An 18,284-nucleotide genomic window follows, 5' to 3' on the forward strand; every position below is an offset into this window, starting at 1 on the left:
CTTCAGCATGAAGTAGACATAAAAGTCTGGATCCAGGATCTGATGAAAGAAAAGATTCTGTGGCACACCAAGCTCACATTGTCAGAATTACAAGTCCTACTCGAGAAACCTAATGGTCTTGAAAGTGGAGAGAATTCATGAACCCTTTAGACCAACTAACAGGTTGTACTTAACAGTTTGGTGGATATTCCCAGTAGAAAGCATGAAACATGAGCCAGAGGCTATGGAGAAAGCACCAAATTTATATTTATGTACAAAAGATCACAAGTGTTTTTCAAAGACAACAACCGTAAGGAGAAACCCAGACCAGTAAAACAAAACAAGAAGAAGATGAAGAAGAAACACTTTCACTAAAACATATACTACTTGTTACATATCATTTATAGTTTAGATGATAACAGCAACACAGGATTCAGCTCTTGCCTTGTCAGCATCTTCCAGCACTTTCTTGGATGCTTTCATAACAATATGATTAGTGATGTAATGCTTGCGACAAACAGGCATATAGACATCAGCTCCACCAATAAGCTCGGTTCTGGTATCACAAGTCTTTCTCAAAGTGAAGAAAGCTTTCTGTCCACAAACCTCACACCTTGCAGTTAGCTTTGTTACAGAATCAGCTATCGGTATAACATCAAGTACAGCACCAAAGCTCCTCCTGCGTGTAGAAAAGATCACATCCACATTACAAGTCAGTCAACAAAATCGGAAGTGAAAATATCAAAACCACAGATTTAAAAAATTAGGATAAATCAAGCACCTTAAATAGTCACCGTCAAGTCCTGCAACGATCACGGTTTTGCCATCATCATCAGCGGCTTTGCAACAAAACTCATAAAGATCTCCAAAGAACTGAGCCTCATCAATACCAATCACATCAAGCTGCCAATAAATGCAAGAGAAACACACAATCTCAATTCAGATCCTTGACAATTAAGACCAGAATTGAAATTACCAAGAAACCCATAGTTTTTGTTTTGGTTTTAGTTGACCTTGTTATAAGCATCAAGTCCGAATTTATCAGGAAATGACATGAGATCTGGAAGAGCCCAACAAGGGAATCCAATTCCATCATGTGTCACCACCGAATCTTTGGCGTATCTCGTATCTTTACTCGATTTCAGCATCGCAACACTTCTGCTTTAACACAAAAAGACCCAAGTTCAGAAAAAAATTACTCAGATTTCTAAATTGTAAAATTCGAATCCAAAGATCTGACAAGTTAAAAATCAAGTTTTACCTTCCGTCACTGATCTCTGACTTGATTCGGCGGAGAAGAGAGGTCGATTTCCCAGAAAACATAGGACCCATGATAACGTGAATAGAACCGGACCCGCGACGCCCCTGATCGGATAAAACATCTCCGACGATGTCACTGTCGAGGGTTTTGAGCAAAATCGAAGCTTTGAGGGTCGCCATGGCAGAGACTAGTGGGAGTGGAGATGAAGAAAAAAAAAAAGAGGAGAAAAGTTAAAACTTGTTTGTGGGTTTTTAGATTGAGAGATGGTGAAATAGGTTGTGGAAGAAATGGATATATAGACGGACGGAGATGTAGAGGTTGAAGAAGGAAGAAGAAAAGTGTGGGAGAGAAGATTCGTCAAAGATAAGGGTTTTCAAAAAGAAAAAAAAATCAAATTTTTTTTGAGTGGGCGCCGTTTAATTTTTTTACATCTTGGAGGGAAACATTTTTTGACCCAATTTTTTTTTATTTAACTAGAAACCTACTAAAAATAGATAGTATCCAAATTTCTATTGGTTAAAATAATAGGCTACTGAGTTTTTTTAAATTAATTTTCCTTAATATTTTAGATCGTATTCAATGTATTTAGCCTTTGCAACTAGCTTAAAAATATATGTTCACCATCTGTTATGTGTCTGTTAGTTAATATAACATTCAAATGTTGTTTTTTAAAAAAAAAAAATGAATATTGTTCAGAAAGCCCTAAATAACATTGGAGAAACAGCTTTTCGGTGAGATATGTAGTTAATATAACATTCAAATGTATGTAGTTCTATACTATATTACATCATTTATACTCACCTACTTCTTCTTTTTTTTTTGTCTAACATGAGTCAATTATACTCATTGTTAAATGAGTCTCTTCTTCTGAGGTCTACAAAACCCATCATTTTTGTGTTCTTAAAAATGTGGGCTTAAGCCCAAAAAACTAAAGAGGGGTTTATTTAGGCCCTATGATGATGAAGAACATGTTCACAACCTTCTTCAAGTGTTTTCCATCAGAGCCAGCCACTACTAATAAGCACATAAATTAGTTCATTGCTTCTAGGCTATTTCGAATTTGAAGTAGCAGGAGCAGCACCTTCTTCATGTCTAAAGCTTCTACATAGTAAGTGCTTTTTTTTCCGATCACCTAAATGAATGTCCGTCCAAATCATGGTCGCTCGTAAAAAAAAGTAGTGTTCCTAAAACCGAAATGAACATGGAATATATATACATTTTCATCACCAGGCCAGAGTGCTAGGTTAACTCAATTTGATGGTGGTAATTAAAAACTCAAAAAAGAAAAAAAAGAAAAAAAAAGTAGAGCACTAATTAGGTTTAAATTTTAAAGACAAGAAGCTTAAAATCATCCAAATCAACAAGAACTCAATTGCAAGAATAAAAACAGCCTTAATTGCAAGAATAAAAAGGAAGACATACTTAATTGCATTTTTTATTATTAATAATACGTATTAAGTTTGGTTTTATTGACACAATCCTAACCTTTTGTTTTTAGGATATACTTACTAAGTATATATAAAGATAAAAATTCCACAAAAAGAAAAAAAAAACTAAAATATTCTAAGTTATTAGTAATATATATATATTAAAAACAATAATAAAAATAAATTATCCGTGTAATAAATTGAAGAGAAAACCAAACTCCGAGTTTTCCTTACAAAAAAAAAATAATAATAATAATCAGCAAAAAAATATATATGATGTAAATAGTAAGTAAGAAAATTTCCTTACAAAACAATGTAATGTAATATATATATATATATAAATAGAGACATATATATAATCTTCATCATCTTCTTGCACACAACACACCCGAAAAGCCTTTGTCTTTCTTCTCTCTATCATCTCTCCTTCTCCTTCTCCTCCTCCTCTACCAAATAAAAACTCTCTCTCTTTCTCTTTCTCTCTCTAAAATACATAACTAATATATATATATATATATATAAAGAAATACCTCATCATCAATCAAGAGCGCGTCCCTGCGCGTCGTCAGTATGTTATTATAGACGCCATTGAAAATGTGTTAAATCGGGTTTGATTCGGATTGCACAAAAACTCTTTTTTTTTTTGTCCTAATTCTCTCATCTTCTTTCATTTCTTCTTCTTCATCTGGGGAAGGGGCAGTTTAAATTATGCCCTCTATTCAAATCGTGCCTATCCTCCTCAGATCTTATTAGTCTACGAGATTCGGCATCTGGGTTTTATTCTTCTTCTTATTTGGTGGGTTTCTTTTTTTTTTTTTTTTCTGTTTTCTTTTTTAATCTATTTTATGATATGAATCTGCTTTTCATCAATCAATCATCCTTTGATCTGAGATTTTCCCCATCTTCTTCTTTTGATTGTTGTTTGCTTTAATCCGATCAAACTCTCCTGTCAGATGAATTGATTCTCTTAATTGTTATCCCCTTGATGAAGGATCTGTTGTTTTCTAGATTCAATCCGTTAATCTGATTTACGTTTTTTTTAAGTCTTTGTAAAAGATGTTTCCTTTTGATCAGATTTTGAAATCTCTGATTGATTCCAATCATAAACCAAACAATTACACTTAAAAAACCAAAACTTGTTATTTTATTGAGGTTTGATCTGAAAGCAGAACTGATTGATTTCCTTTGTGTGTGTGTGTGTGCAGCAGATAGAGAGGGAGCAAAATGCAATCGGATAATGGAAAGCTTTTCATCGGTGGGATATCTTGGGACACCAATGAGGAACGCCTCAAGGAGTATTTCAGCAGTTTTGGTGAAGTGATCGAGGCTGTCATCTTGAAAGATCGTACCACTGGTCGTGCTCGTGGCTTCGGTTTTGTTGTCTTTGCTGATCCTTCTGTTGCTGAGATTGTTATCACCGAAAAGCATAACATTGATGGCCGCTTGGTAATCTTCCCCTTCTTTTCCTACAATGTAACTTGTTTTCGAAGCTTCCTTTTCCAATTTTAGCCTTCCCTGCTTCCCATTTGCTACCTGATCAACCACTATTTTAACTGGATCATCACTTTTTGAGAAGAGATTTAGTGTTTTACTTATATATATGTTTTATCCTTGGCCGCAGGTCGAAGCTAAGAAAGCTGTTCCCAGAGATGATCAAAACATGGTTAATAGAAGCAACAGCAGCAGCATCCAAGGTTCTCCCGGTGGTCCAGGTCGCACTAGGAAGATTTTTGTTGGAGGATTACCTTCTTCCGTTACAGAGAGCGATTTCAAGACTTATTTTGAACAGTTTGGGACAACTACTGATGTGGTTGTTATGTATGATCACAACACACAAAGGCCTAGAGGTTTCGGTTTCATAACCTACGATTCCGAGGAGGCCGTTGAAAAGGTATTGCTCAAGACGTTCCATGAACTAAATGGTAAAATGGTTGAGGTTAAGCGAGCTGTTCCAAAGGAGTTATCTCCTGGTCCAACTCGCAGCCCGCTTGGTGCAGGTTACAGCTACGGAGTTAATAGGGTCAATAACCTCCTTAATGGATATGCTCAAGGATTTAATCCTGCAGCAGTTGGAGGCTATGGACTTAGGATGGATGGTCGTTTCAGTCCTGGTGGTGCTGGAAGAAGCGGCTTTGCAAGCTTTAATTCTGGCTACGGGATGAATGTGAACTTCGAGCAAGGATTGCCCACAGGGTTCACTGGAGGTACAAACTTCAATGGCAACGTTGACTATGGCCGAGGAATGAGCCCTTACTACATTGGTAACACAAACCGGTTTGGTCCTGCGGTTGGCTATGAAGGGGGAAGTGGAGGAGGAAACTCATCCTTCTTCAGTTCGGTTACACGGAACCTATGGGGAAACAATGGGGGTCTTAACTATAACAACAACACTACAAACTCAAATTCCAATACATACATGGGAGGATCATCAAGTGGGAACAACACACTTAGTGGTCCATTTGGCAATTCGGGAGTCAATTGGGGTGCTCCTGGAGGAGGAAACAATGCTGTTAGTAATGAGAATGTCAAGTTTGGTTATGGAGGAAACGGTGAATCTGGTTTTGGGTTGGGAACTGGTGGTTATGCAGCAAGAAACCCAGGGGCTAACAAGGCAGTACCATCGTCTTCATTCTCTTCTGCCTCGGCAACCAACAACAGTGGTTACGATGCAGCAGGACTCGCAGAGTTTTATGGGAATGGTGCAGTTTATAGTGATCCCACATGGAGATCACCAACTCCTGAGGCAGAAGGGCCTGCTTCTTTTAGCTATGGCATTGGAGGAGGGGGTCCTTCTTCAGATGTTTCAGCTAGAAGTTCATCTCCAGGTTATGTTGGCAGTTACAGTGTGAACAAGAGACAATCAAACAGAGGTAACTGAGTTTAGAGTAATCTTTTTGCTTTTAACATGTGATTCTATGATTAGACAATGCCATGAGCTAGTTGATTAGAGAATGCCATGAACAAACGGTGGTATAGGGTCTTGAACTACGGTGCATCTCAGTCTGTAGAACACATGCGTATCACTAGTGCCTCAGAAACAGAAACTTGCTTGCATACAGAAAGAGTAACCATTCTGCATCTTTACTGTTGTCTAGTTCATCAGTTGTGATCATTTACAGGAGAAAAGTTTATTTCCATGCTTTAGATATGCAGCTTGTGGAACTAGGAAAGTAGTTAAATCTTATTCGTTGCTCACACCAGAATAAGAAACCCAATTGCATGGCTGGTTTCTTATAGGTCTGAATTATTTTTCCGGTTTTTCGCTTTTTTGTGTTGCAGGAATTGCTACTTAGTACAATCGTTTTTGTTTTACCACGATATTGTAGGCGAGCCATCACGGTGAACGATCTGTGTCTTTTGGCGAATCTTTTAGATTATCTTCTCCTTCATACAAATTATGCCCATGAGGACGAAACTTGATCATATCATCAATCAGCTAGAGCTAACCAGAGAATCCCGCAGATGTTTCTGTCATGGTTTGGTTTTCTAAATTCATTGTTCCTCCTAGGCTACTTCTGCTTTCTTTTTTCTTTTTTTTTTCCTATTTTTGTTTTCTTTTCTTCTTTCAACGAGGGATAGAAGAATCTGTATCTGTCTCTGGCGAGGCGGTAATACATAAGAAGAGTTCAAAAAAAAAAAAAAAATGATCCTTCTACCTCAGTTTTCTTCATTGTCATGTAATGGTTCTTCTTTCTTCTTCTTCTTCTTCTTCTTGGGGGTTATGGTTAAGGTTTGTGTTTTGAGGCAGATTTGTACTAGAGTTTAAGTTTCTTTTGTTTTTGTCGTTTTTTTTAAGTCTTTTGTTTTTGATAGTGTGAGATATGGAAAGAGGATTTAGCCATGTAGGGCTTTCGAGAATAAGTCTTTTTATCACTATGAGATTATTTTGTTCTCAAGCTGTTTGTATGTCTTATGCGAACGCAAGCAAAACTCGTTTCTGTTTATGTACTTCTATTTTATAGAAACTATATTTTTATGTTTTCTTCTTGAGTTCTCTCTTATTCTATCTTTTCTTTTCTCTTACTCTTAGTCTCAAATTCTCTTTTTTCAACGGTAATATATATACTCTTAATCCATGATGATCTGTGAGCAGTTTCTTCACTAGCTTAGTTCTTATGATTCTTAATATGATTATTTGATATAGGTTGATCTTCCATTTTTGTTATTCTCTCCACGATTTATTATTGTACCTTACCTGTTTAAACTTTTTAAGTTCAAAGATCATTCTGATAATAGATTGCATTAATGCTTTTAAATTAGGTATGTTAACCCAAAAAGAAGAAAGTACAGGTATGTTTACGTAAAGTAAAAGTACTATTATGATATGTGAGTTTTTAAATCCTTGAGTAACATAAGTTGGTGTTAGTCTTCGCATAGAATATGGAATAGGTAAATTGATCTAATGCATCTAGAGTCTAGACTATGTATTCCATAAACTGTTTAAGTTAATGAATGAGACGAACAATTTTATTTTGGCGAGAAAATATTTTTGGGATGAAAACTATTTTAGATGAAATTTAACTATTTAATAGACATATTTCATGGATTAAAGTAGTTTGGAAACTGAAATATCATGGATTAAAATAACCTTTCAGTTTCTTAAAATATTTCATGCTCTGATAATAAATTGTGTTACAGACCAGTATTTTCTTACATGAAAGCTGTCTCAAAATATTCTGCTTAAGGAGAGCTCATCAGCAACCAATGATTCACAATGTTTAGTTGAGAGACCAAATTAAATTCGAATTCTTTCACTGTTGTTTTATTTCAATCATAGTTGATTAAAAGAAAAAAGAATCCACGGGTTAGAAAGATTAGTTTAAGTTTCGGTCCGGATCCTCCTGACTCCAGTTACAAAAGAAAATGAAAAACTTAGGAGCCAAGTCAACACTAACCCGTCGTAAACCTAAACCACAACGGAACGGAAGGGTCACTTACACACCAAAATTTAAATTGGCTTTTTAACACCAAAATTTAAATTGGCTTTTTAACATCATTGGAATCTCGACACCAATGATCCGGCTTGTCATTTAGCCGAACCATAGATAATTAATGGGACATTTTAGTACTGACCAATTTATAACTTTCAACAGAGCATACAAAAAAAATATATATTTTTTTGTATTGGTCAAATTGGGCAAAATGATGTATTCATATTCTCGAGTTAAATAAAATGAGAGCATACATCATAGACCATAGAGATAAAAATATTAAATTGAATGGGTGTAAAATAATTCGAGCTTCTACATGTTGCGTGCCTTGGTCACGGGAGCACTGCAAGCTTTAGGGTTCTGAGTTCCCAAAAGCTTGGGGCTGACGTTTGAGCACTGGAAAGTGGCTGGACCATCCGCTCCAGTGTATTTGATATCAACGTTTCCAATCTCGACGTTCTGGCACGGATATCCCTTGCTGCAAAGTAGCTTCACCGCGTCCTTGTTCCCTGATGTTCCTCTGATATTCTTGAAGCTTATGTTCACCAACTTAATCGTTGATGGTTTCTGAAAATCACAAAACCAACATTTAAAAAATCAGAATCATGCATTGGATAAAATTTCTGATCAGTCGAAACCGACACTAATTCACCATAAAATAGGTACTAGCTACATAGAGATCTATCCAAAATTTATGATGAAGATACATACTTGCTTGTTGCACTGGTTCCAAGGGCAGTACTCTTGGTCAATGAGGATTGGGTTGCTGACGTTCTTGACAATGATATCCTGGAAATGGATATCGGAGGCGGTGGTGGAACAAGCTGCAGAAGGCCATGTCTTGATCCTTAGTCCGTTGTCAGTCTGTTGGAGGGTACAGTTGATGATCCTAATGCCGCTAACATCTTGCTCGTGTCCGTACCTTCCAAGGCTTCCGACACTAATTCCGTGTCCCGGGCCGCATGTAACTTTCTCGACGTGAAGGTTCTTCATCCCATCTCCGACGGAGATGCAATCGTCTCCGGTGGAGATGAAAGAGTTAAGGATCTTGACTCCGTCACTTCTTCCCAAATGGATCCCATCAGTGTTGGGACTATCTTCTGGAGCGATGATCTTGATGTTATTCATGGTCATGTTCTTTGCTCCCAGGACGTTGATGTGAAAGTTCTTGGCATCAATTGAGGATATGTCTTTGATCTCAGAGTTCAACACGAAATCAAACCTTATACTCTGTAAAAAAAACAGAACAAATAACATCAGTAAGGCAAAAGCACATGATAACTTGGTAATTAATAATAATTTGAAAATCTCAAAAGGGGGTGTTAAAGACAGAAGCACATACGATGGGAAGTTTCTTGCACTGGAAGGTCTTGTGACAGTTATTGACCCTCCAAGATGCATTACCTTCACCATCGAAGGCTCCACCTCCGTTCAACTTAAACCCATTGATGTTGCCGAAGACGACCCATTTATCCTTTCCTTGGATAGCGTTACCGTCAGCTTTGACGGTACCTTGAATGGTGACCTCGATTGGAGCTTTGCATGGACCCTTCATCTCGATCTCACCAAGCTTGAACTCTCCTTTTGGGATCACCACTTTGCTTGGTGAGGGAGATTGGCATGCCGCTGTGAATGCTTTCAGAAGTGCCTGCATATCAGCGCAGTGAAACCCCAATTAACGAGTTAATCCCCCAAAAAAAGAAAAACTTTGGTTTTGTAGATTGCTTGGAAAGCAAGAAAGGGAACTAACCTGAGTAATATCAGAACCTGACGATGAACCAATGGTGAATACCTCAGCATTGGCTGAAATTCCCAACAAACAGATAATAAAAACTGTAGAAACTCCAAAGTATGCACCCATCGTTTACCAAAAAAAAAATTATAAAAAAAAATTACTAAAATTACTATTTATTGTTTTATTGTGTTTGCTGTAATTTGATTAATCTCATGTTTACATTTATATAGTGTATTGGGTAGAGAGAGTTGCTAAACTCTATTTTCGAATTTTTCTCACCACCTCTAGTTTTTTAGGTTGTTTGACCCATGTTTTCAGGAATTCTGATGTCTAATTTTGTATCTTGGACTAATTAAACGATGAAAACCAAAATGTATACAATTGAATTTGAATTTCTATATAAAGCTTCAAATTTTCAAAAACAAAATTTCTATATAAAAACAAAATTTCTATATAAAGTATAAAATTTTCTAAATGTGGCCACGTTTATAGTTTTGGTAAGGACAATGTAAAGACTATTCAACTATTTCTTATAAAAATGTTAAAATATCTAATCATTATTTTGTAACCCTTTGTTTAACTTGTGTACCCTCCGAACCGTATTTACATGTATAGAAGTTTTATATTTATATCGTTTTAAACTCTGAAGATTTCATAGGGCATCCATTTCTAATAACACATAATTTCATAGAAAAAACTTAAGTTATGTATGCATATTTTTACTTAATTTTATACATTGAAAATCAAAATAATATAATGTTTTGCCAAATAAAATAATTTTTTAATTGAATCAGAAGCATGCTGAATATATCATATATGTACCTTTTTTTTGGTTAAAAAGCATGCTGAAATATTATGTTCATGTACTGATGTACGGACTTGTCACTTGTACACAATATAACCATCTATTTTGTGCATGTAAACCCACATGTACATACATGCACGGCACGTCAGCACGTGCCATCATGTGTGATGCGTTTCAAGGCATCAAGTAAAAAAAGTACAACAACAATGGTTGCTAGATTTTGGGGGGAAGTTCCCAATTTAAGGTTTTATTGTACTTCGACTATCACCAGGTCGTATTTCTACGGTTACTTTTTATCGTCGCCGTCACATGTCCGACGTACACTCGAGCTTTGAAACCGTTTTTTCAGAGGCATTCGTTCTTTTTAGTTCGTTGTGTCAGACTACCTTTTTGTAACACGAATAAACGAATGGTCCAACAACACGTAAATCTCAAAGTATCTTCAAATCGATACAGCACTTGAATTACACGTACGTGTGTGTGTCAGTGTGTGTAACTGGATAAAAACTGTCAATTATATTTTTTTGTTTTGTTTTGATTTTTTTTTTTGCAAAACCATAAGTTTATTCTTATAATCCAGAATATTGCAAATTGTTTTACTTTATGAATGTCAAAAAGTTTTGACCAACAAAAAAAGCTGGTAATGTTCTAAATAATTTACGAATATTTATTAATGTATATATATATATATATTAGTATGACATAATTAACGGTGCATCTTCTATTTTACTATGCCGAAATATTAGGATTTTAAAAGAAATTCATATGCAAAAAGATATATTGAATCTTTTAGTCTTATTACATCTCTATATGCACACACACATTATAAATATGCGTTGGCATCAAACAAGAAAAGTTAAAGAAAATCTTTTACAGCTTTTTAAACGTCTTTGTGACTTTGGAAAAAAAAACATAAGACTGAAGAAAATTGGATGTGAAATTCCTAAATTAATATATGTTGTGAGATTTCTATATTTTACTTAGGTTGGGTCAATACTGGTGGGGTGTCACAAGCCTTTGGGTTCTGAATTCCCACAAGCTTAGGCTTTACATTTGAGCACATGAAAGTGGCTGGACCATCGCGTCCAGTGTACTCAATATTAATGTTTCCAACCACAACGTTCTCACACGGATAACCTTTACTGCACAATAGCTTCACTGCATCCTTGTTTGCTGATGTCCCTCTAATATTGGTGAAGCTTACGTCTACCAGCTTAATGGATGAAGATTTCTGCGAGTTATATACAACACACGTTGGGAATTATAATCATATACTTGTTTTAGAAGAGGATAAATCCAAAGCACAGACTAATTGTAAGGTTTGTCAGTTAGAATTACCACACTGGCTAGCACGGAAATATAGTTGGGAAATATAGTTTATGGAATTCAATCCCTTTCTCCAATTTTAAAAATGATATATAGTCATATGGTGGCTAAAGTGGGACTCTAGTCTATAGCTATATGATTCAATATTAATGATATTATGATAAGAGACGTACTTGCTTATTGCACTGGTTCCAAGGACAGTACTCCTGGTCGATGAGGATTGGGTTGCTAACGTTTTTAAGGATGATGTCCTCAAAATGAATACCGGAGGCGACGATGGAGCAAGCCGCGGTGGGCCAAGTCTTGATTCTGAGGCCGTTGTCAGTCTCTTGTACGGTGCAGTTGATGACCCTAATGCCCCTAACGTTCTGCTCGTGTGGGTACCTTCCAAGGCTTCCAATACTGATACCGTGTCCAGGACCGCACACGACATTCTTCACGAGAAGATTCACCATCCCGTCCCCGACGGAGATACAGTCATCTCCGGTGGAGATCCTAGAGTTGATGATGCTAACTCCGTCACTTCTTCCCAAGTGGATCCCGTCGGTGTTAGGGCTCTCTGCTGGAGCCAAGATCTTGACGTTGTCAAAGGTCATGTTCATGGCGCCGATCACGTTGACGTGGAAGTTCTTGGAATCCACTGAGGATATGTCTCTTATCTCAGCGTTCGTCACGAAATCAAATCTCAGACTCTGCATGCGCAACAGTAAATTACATTACTTTATGTAATTCAGGGCTTAGCAATATCATAGTAGCATATATGTATGAAACACCTACGATGGGAAGTTTCTTGCAATTGCTAGTCTTGTGACAGTTATTGACCCTCCAAGCTGCGCTACCTTCACCGTCGAAGGTTCCACCTCCGTTCAACTTAAACCCATTAATTTTGCGGAAGACGACCCATTTATCCTTTCCGTGGATGTTACTTCCGTCAGCAAGAAGAGTGCCTAGCAAGGTGATCTCGACTGGAGCTTTGCATGGACCTGTCATAATGATCTCACAAAGCTTGAACTCTCCTTTTGGGATCACCACCCTGCTCGGTGTCGTACATTGGCATGCCGCTGTGAATGCTTTTAAAAGTGCCTGTGTATCGCGCAATGAAACCCTAATTTGTTAATGTGTAAGTGAAATAATAAACAGGGTTTTGATAATGTAACCGTTCTATAGATTGCTTGGGAGCAAGATATGAAACGCAATTATGGAACTAACCTGAGTAATATCAGAACCTGGAGGAGAATTAATGTTAAATACCTCATGTGCATTGGCTGAAAATCCCACCAGACATAGAACGAAAATTGTAGAAATTCCGATATATGAACCCTTTTTTTTTTTTTAATGTTTTTAACTTTTTATATATATATATATATATATATATCTTTAGTTTTTTTGTTTTGTGTTTTTTTTTTTTTCTGAGATTTTTACTAACCGTCTGCTGCTTTATATATAATGCCTTGAAAGAGAGATGTTAGCACCATTTTACTCTCTACTTCTCGTTTTTTAGGTTGTTTGAACGCACAACAAGTTGCGGGCCTTTGAATTACACACGTCACATGTTTTTTTACCTCGGATTTTTTTGTTCCTTTTATTTTCGGTTTTTTATTATTTTTTTTTTTCATTTTAAATGTCATGTTTTGATGATTTGATCATTTTAATTTCTAGTTTTCTTATTATTCACTGCAATCGAAATTAACGTATGAAAATTTACTTTTTATATTGAAGTATTTTTCTAGCTGGCAATTTTTTCAAAAATATCACTCACACAAAAGGCACATCATAATATTTGTTTATAACCTTGTTTCGTTGGAAAAGAGAAACACTTTGTTAGATCTTATAGAGACAAAAACTTTTAATAAAACAAAACTTATAAACAAAGCAATTTGTTACACAATTAGCTTCCTGAACAATGTTGATTTTATTTAAACTTTTTTTAATGTTTACATGACTGCATCGATCTTATGTGATTTTCTCCTTTAGAGCTCAACCCTTCCCCTTCATCACAACATCTCTATAAAGACGAAAACGTTCAACTTTAATTAGTGATGGTTTTTACAAATAAGTATGGACAATTATGAATGAATCATTAACTTTTGGAATGGAAGAGGAAAAGAGGCATATTTCATTAATTTGGACATATAGCATCGAATGATATGACACTCATATGACTGAAGAAAGCTGAAGTTCTAGATATTTGATTTCTATGAATAATATTAAAATACAAAAAAAACATTAAAAATTATGCATGTAGAACTACTATGTGATGAATATCACATACATAATAGAAATGATATGAGACTTTGAGCAATACATAAGATCATATATGAATCAATTTATTTATGTGTGTTAGAAAAATCCGTATAATTTAACATGATATCAAACCAAATATATGTTGGCTCAACTCTCAACCCGACTCAAAAAGTTTTCAAACGACATAACTTGAAATTGACACGGTCCAAAACTAATTATATTGATTTCATATGAATTAGTCTTATAATGGACATGGTCGAGATAAATGGATTAAAGACTAATCTTCTTTGAGGGGTTGGGTGATGATTGATGAATAACCCACATGTGAGATCGATGTTTGAACGATGGACATAGCCCAAATGTTTTGGTTAAAAAATAAAGAAGTTTATGTTATTTTACTATGTAAGATAATGTGATTTAGTTTAGTCGAACTTCCATAATTTGGTCGGTCGTGTAGGTGGTGTTGTAACCACTTGATTAAAGATATATCATCTTTTTTTTCTTAGAAGGTGAAGATTGGAGAAGTTCATGTTATTTTTGTATCAATTTGGTTCCTTCATACTTTCTTTGTTGGATCAACATGCATGCACTTATACAAGCCAAATTTACCAAAATATTTGAAGCTATTATTCATATTTGGTAGATTATTTCTCTTAATTACTTAAATTTTAAAGGCTACGAAAATAGAGAACTAAAGTTTTTGTACTCTGAAAGACGTTGCAAGAAGAATAACAAAAATAGGCGTACCCCATGAGGCGGTGACACTGCCACCCTCTCAAGGGGACACATATATAGATCTTTATCTTTCCCTAAACTTATTATTTCATATGGTTGTATGTAAATTTCTTCTTCTTTTTGTGAGATTAACGTTGTTGTTAGGAACACTTCTTACTTATCAATATGTATGTTTCGTTTATGTGTATATCTTAGCTTTTAAGAACTTGGCTTGATAATTTAAAACTGTAATGATAAAAACTGATTACAATAACTCCCATATTAATTACTACTAACTGAACTTTTAAAGAAAAATGAGATGAGATTTTTGTAGCAATTTTCTGTTATATATTATATTTTATGAAAATTATATCTAAATTTTAGAAGAAGAAAAGATGTGAATCTTAAATGACAAAACCTTAAGATTTCAAAGTTATTATTATTTTTTAAATATAAATACAAATACTCGTATATTACGAATCACAAAAAAATATTATCCAATCATGAGCCACTCTTCAGAGGATAAACTCCTACCTTCAATGGATTATTATTATCTATTAATATCCATATATATATATATATTACTTACACGTTAAAAAGTATCATCAAAATATTGCAACACTTTTTCTTCGCACCCTAACTGATCACCAGATTGGATGGATGTATGGTGGACAAACGACTATAATTTAAGGACCTGGTTTAGCAACTTCAGTGCAAGCTTCTGGAACTAACTTTCCACTGAGAATAGGCTTAATGTTAGAACATGCCGAGACAGCTGGTCCTTCTTTACCATTGTGGACCAAGTTGATGTCAGCAAGGGAAATATTGGTGCAAGGACATCCTTTACTGCACATTAGTTTCACAGCCACCTTTGTTGCTGATGTGCCCTTAATATTCTTGATGATCACGTCCGACAACTTTACTTGAGATGGTACCTTCATGCATATTAATTGAAGAGATGAAAATTAAATTTTTGCACAATACATAATATTTTATTTAAAAAAATTATCAAATGTAAGTAGATAGTTTGTGTATTAATTGATTTGATTAGGTTACGTACCCCAGCTTTGCATTTTCCATGTGGACAATACTCTTGGTCGATGAGAACAGGGGTGCTAACATTGTCCATTGTGATATCTTCGAAAATAATGTTGGAGGCAATACCAGGGGGAGATCCAGGCCATGTCTTGATGCGAACTCCATTGTCAGTGTTCTTGATAAGGCATTTCCTCACGGTGACTCCTCTCACTGGTTGCTCATTAGGGTATAAACCAAGACTTCCAATGGAAATACCATGTCCTGGTCCACATTCGACGTTCTCAATAATGAGATTTTCAGTACCATCTCCAATGGAAACACAATCATCTCCAGTTCTAATCTTTGCCCCTATTAAGTTAACACCGTTGGACCTTCCGATGTGGATACCATCAGTGTTGAGACTCTCTGCAGGTGCATCAATGCCAATATTCTCAAGAGTTAAGTTCTTGCAGTTGATGATGTTCATGTGGAAAAGTTTGCTGTTTGTTGATGTAATGCCCATAATTTTCGAGTTTGTTAGACCCGTTAATCGGATGTTCTGTTACAAAACCCATAAATGTAACAAGTTATACATTTGATGAACATAAACTTCTAAAATGTAAATAAAATTTGAATGTGCTTACGATGGGGAGAGAGTTGCATTTGCCAGTTTTGGCGCAGTCATTGACCTTCCAAGCGAGGGCACCTTGACCATCAAGAATAACATTGTTCCCCTTTAACGTGAAATCACAAACATTATCAATTTCAATCCATCCCGCGTGAGGTTTAGTTGCCGCGACTGTTGCTGGAGCCTTTAGATTGCCATTTAATTCCAAAGTGACTGGACCTTTGCATGGACCTTTTAATTCTAAGCTCCCTACCAAATAATCACCTTTTGGCACTATGAGTGTCCCCCCTGCTGCACACACATCTTTCCATGCTGTCGCAAATGCCTATACATCAATTCATGTGAGTTAGATTCTTTGGTAACAAATACAAAATCGAATAATAATACAATATATGGTACGTACGGCACAATCATCAGTTTTCCCGTCTCCTTTGGCTCCTAGTACTTTAACATCGCAACTTGCTTTAGCTCCAGGTACAGCTCCAGGTACTTTAGCACCTAGTGATGTAGCGGCATCTTTTGCTTTATCACCAACTGTCGTAGCTGCATCTTTTGCTTTATCGCCAAGTGATGTACCGTTTGCTACTGTGGTGGCCATAACCACTAGCACTACAAAAAACATTACGCTTGCTCTACGAAAACCCACCATTCTTTATTCTTTCTTTTTTTATTTATTTATTTTTTATTATTTTTATTTTTGTTTTTTGTTTTTATGTTGTGTTTATTGATGTTTTGTATTACAAAGTTCGATTTATAGAAGGGGCAAAGGGAGGTTGATGACCACAAAAATATTTCTAGCTAAAAATATACCCGAGAATTGTGCCTAAACGTAGAAGAATTATTCATTCAAAAAGGTTAATCCCATTTGATTTGGTGTGTTTTCTATTTATGGACTTATTTATATGAATTAAGTAAATATTGTTTTCCTTGGCGAAACTTGTACACCATTTAGAAGATCATAATAATGGTTCTTTTATAAATAAATAATATATTTTAGTTTTTCTCGCTATAAAAAGTACCTAATCATTTAACTAGTTAATACTTATTGATGCTATAAAAAATAATTAAATCTGTAATTTGAGCAGAAGCAATTACAATATCTCCATACTTATTAATTCTTAATGAGATTCAGTTAGGCAATATATTTGTGGTATATATTTTTTATTTTAATAAAAATCATATCTACGTTTTAGAAGAAAAAAATGAACATGATAAAACTATTTAATATTTAAAGAAAAGACAAAAAAAACCAAGACTTCAAATAAATTATTATTTATTGAAATATAAATTCAAACACTCTCGTAAGATATTGTGAATCACAAAAAAATAAGAGAAAATTGATAAAATGCCAAAATGAATTTCCATAATTCACTGTAAATATGATGGTTGCTTTGGTTTTACTCACATACAAATATGATGGTTTCTTTGGCTTTACTTTAATGAAAAGCATATTTTATGCAATTTTTTAAAAATTGAATTCCCCTAGACTTTGTCAAATGACGAGATATCCAGAGCAGACCTATACCGGTGGAAATCATTTTTTTCTATAATTTATGTGTATGTCCACATAATGTGATCCATTGTCCATTTCAGAATTGTTGTCCAAAAATCAAAATTATGGCTTCAAAAGTTTCTTAAGACTACATCTATGAGGCTTATGAACTTGTAATTCCACCAACAGTTTTACTCGGTGATGGAAACAATAATTTTAACATTAAACTGAAATCTTTTTTAGTGACTTGTATCCATTAAATTATTAACAATCATTGCATTTGTCCACTAATTAGGTACTTCTCACATAAATTTTATTTTTTTTTCCATTGTTTCATGTTGTTATGGAAATATTTTAAAATTGTGACAATTAAAAAAGGGTTCAAAATGCGAATCTAGACATCTTTTCTTGTAGTTTGTCCAAATGATGTTATTTAGTTGCTTTTTCTTGGATAATGTGATATATTTGGAAGATTCAAAATGATAGATTATATGCAAACCCTGCAGATGATATTTTTTAGGTTCCGAGATCAGCGGAAGAAGAGGCAAAAACATGGCAATTAGCGCAAACAAATTCTTTGTGTGAGCCTCATGTTTCGACGGAAGGTGGATTTTAAATTTTGTCCCTTCCTGCTTCTCAGGAACCCATTTATCTGTCCATCATTTTTTTTTGTATGGTTCTTTGAAGGAGAGCAACAAGTTTGCTGGTACAAGGTGGTTCTGCTT

The 18,284-nt window shown here is 35.2% G+C and overlaps 5 protein-coding genes across 8 annotated transcripts; 1 reads left to right on the forward strand and 4 right to left on the reverse strand.

The window, feature by feature from the left end:
* On the reverse strand, nucleotides 223–1,633 carry LOC104739111 (thymidine kinase a). 2 transcript variants are annotated; one of them, XM_010459468.1, is made up of 4 exons: nucleotides 1,241–1,633; nucleotides 993–1,137; nucleotides 761–882; nucleotides 223–658 (listed from the first exon to the last, which is right to left on the reverse strand). In XM_010459468.1, exons 1-4 carry the CDS (start codon nucleotides 1,417–1,419, stop codon nucleotides 388–390), a joined length of 717 nt encoding a protein of 238 aa, XP_010457770.1. In that variant the 5' UTR covers nucleotides 1,420–1,633; the 3' UTR covers nucleotides 223–387. The 2 variants fall into 2 exon arrangements, with proteins under 2 accessions (XP_010457770.1, XP_010457697.1); XM_010459395.2 differs by having other exon boundaries at nucleotides 993–1,140; nucleotides 1,241–1,582.
* Nucleotides 3,099–6,657, forward strand: LOC104739252 (heterogeneous nuclear ribonucleoprotein 1-like). 3 transcript variants are annotated; one of them, XM_010459579.2, is made up of 4 exons: nucleotides 3,099–3,463; nucleotides 3,873–4,113; nucleotides 4,289–5,537; nucleotides 5,994–6,657. In XM_010459579.2, exons 2-4 carry the CDS (start codon nucleotides 3,892–3,894, stop codon nucleotides 6,008–6,010), a joined length of 1,488 nt encoding a protein of 495 aa, XP_010457881.1. In that variant the 5' UTR covers nucleotides 3,099–3,463; nucleotides 3,873–3,891; the 3' UTR covers nucleotides 6,011–6,657. The 3 variants fall into 3 exon arrangements, with proteins under 3 accessions (XP_010457881.1, XP_010457959.1, XP_010458039.1); XM_010459657.2 differs by having other exon boundaries at nucleotides 3,876–4,113; XM_010459737.2 differs by having other exon boundaries at nucleotides 3,102–3,463; nucleotides 5,947–6,657.
* On the reverse strand, nucleotides 7,816–9,523 carry LOC104739461 (polygalacturonase-like). Its single transcript, XM_010459850.2, has 4 exons — nucleotides 9,349–9,523; nucleotides 8,941–9,246; nucleotides 8,310–8,828; nucleotides 7,816–8,165 (listed from the first exon to the last, which is right to left on the reverse strand). Exons 1-4 carry the CDS (start codon nucleotides 9,457–9,459, stop codon nucleotides 7,911–7,913), a joined length of 1,191 nt encoding a protein of 396 aa, XP_010458152.1. The 5' UTR covers nucleotides 9,460–9,523; the 3' UTR covers nucleotides 7,816–7,910.
* LOC104703791 (polygalacturonase-like) lies at nucleotides 10,905–12,854 on the reverse strand. The gene is made up of 4 exons (XM_019245039.1): nucleotides 12,716–12,854; nucleotides 12,242–12,547; nucleotides 11,638–12,156; nucleotides 10,905–11,369 (listed from the first exon to the last, which is right to left on the reverse strand). Exons 2-4 carry the CDS (start codon nucleotides 12,452–12,454, stop codon nucleotides 11,115–11,117), a joined length of 987 nt encoding a protein of 328 aa, XP_019100584.1. The 5' UTR covers nucleotides 12,455–12,547; nucleotides 12,716–12,854; the 3' UTR covers nucleotides 10,905–11,114.
* Nucleotides 14,958–16,782, reverse strand: LOC104739532 (exopolygalacturonase clone GBGA483-like). Its single transcript, XM_010459959.2, has 4 exons — nucleotides 16,471–16,782; nucleotides 16,084–16,392; nucleotides 15,483–15,998; nucleotides 14,958–15,357 (listed from the first exon to the last, which is right to left on the reverse strand). Exons 1-4 carry the CDS (start codon nucleotides 16,714–16,716, stop codon nucleotides 15,109–15,111), a joined length of 1,320 nt encoding a protein of 439 aa, XP_010458261.1. The 5' UTR covers nucleotides 16,717–16,782; the 3' UTR covers nucleotides 14,958–15,108.

The sequence above is a fragment of the Camelina sativa genome, chromosome 1 (genome assembly GCF_000633955.1).
Source record: "Camelina sativa cultivar DH55 chromosome 1, Cs, whole genome shotgun sequence".
In the NCBI taxonomy this organism is placed as follows: Eukaryota; Viridiplantae; Streptophyta; class Magnoliopsida; order Brassicales; family Brassicaceae; genus Camelina; species Camelina sativa.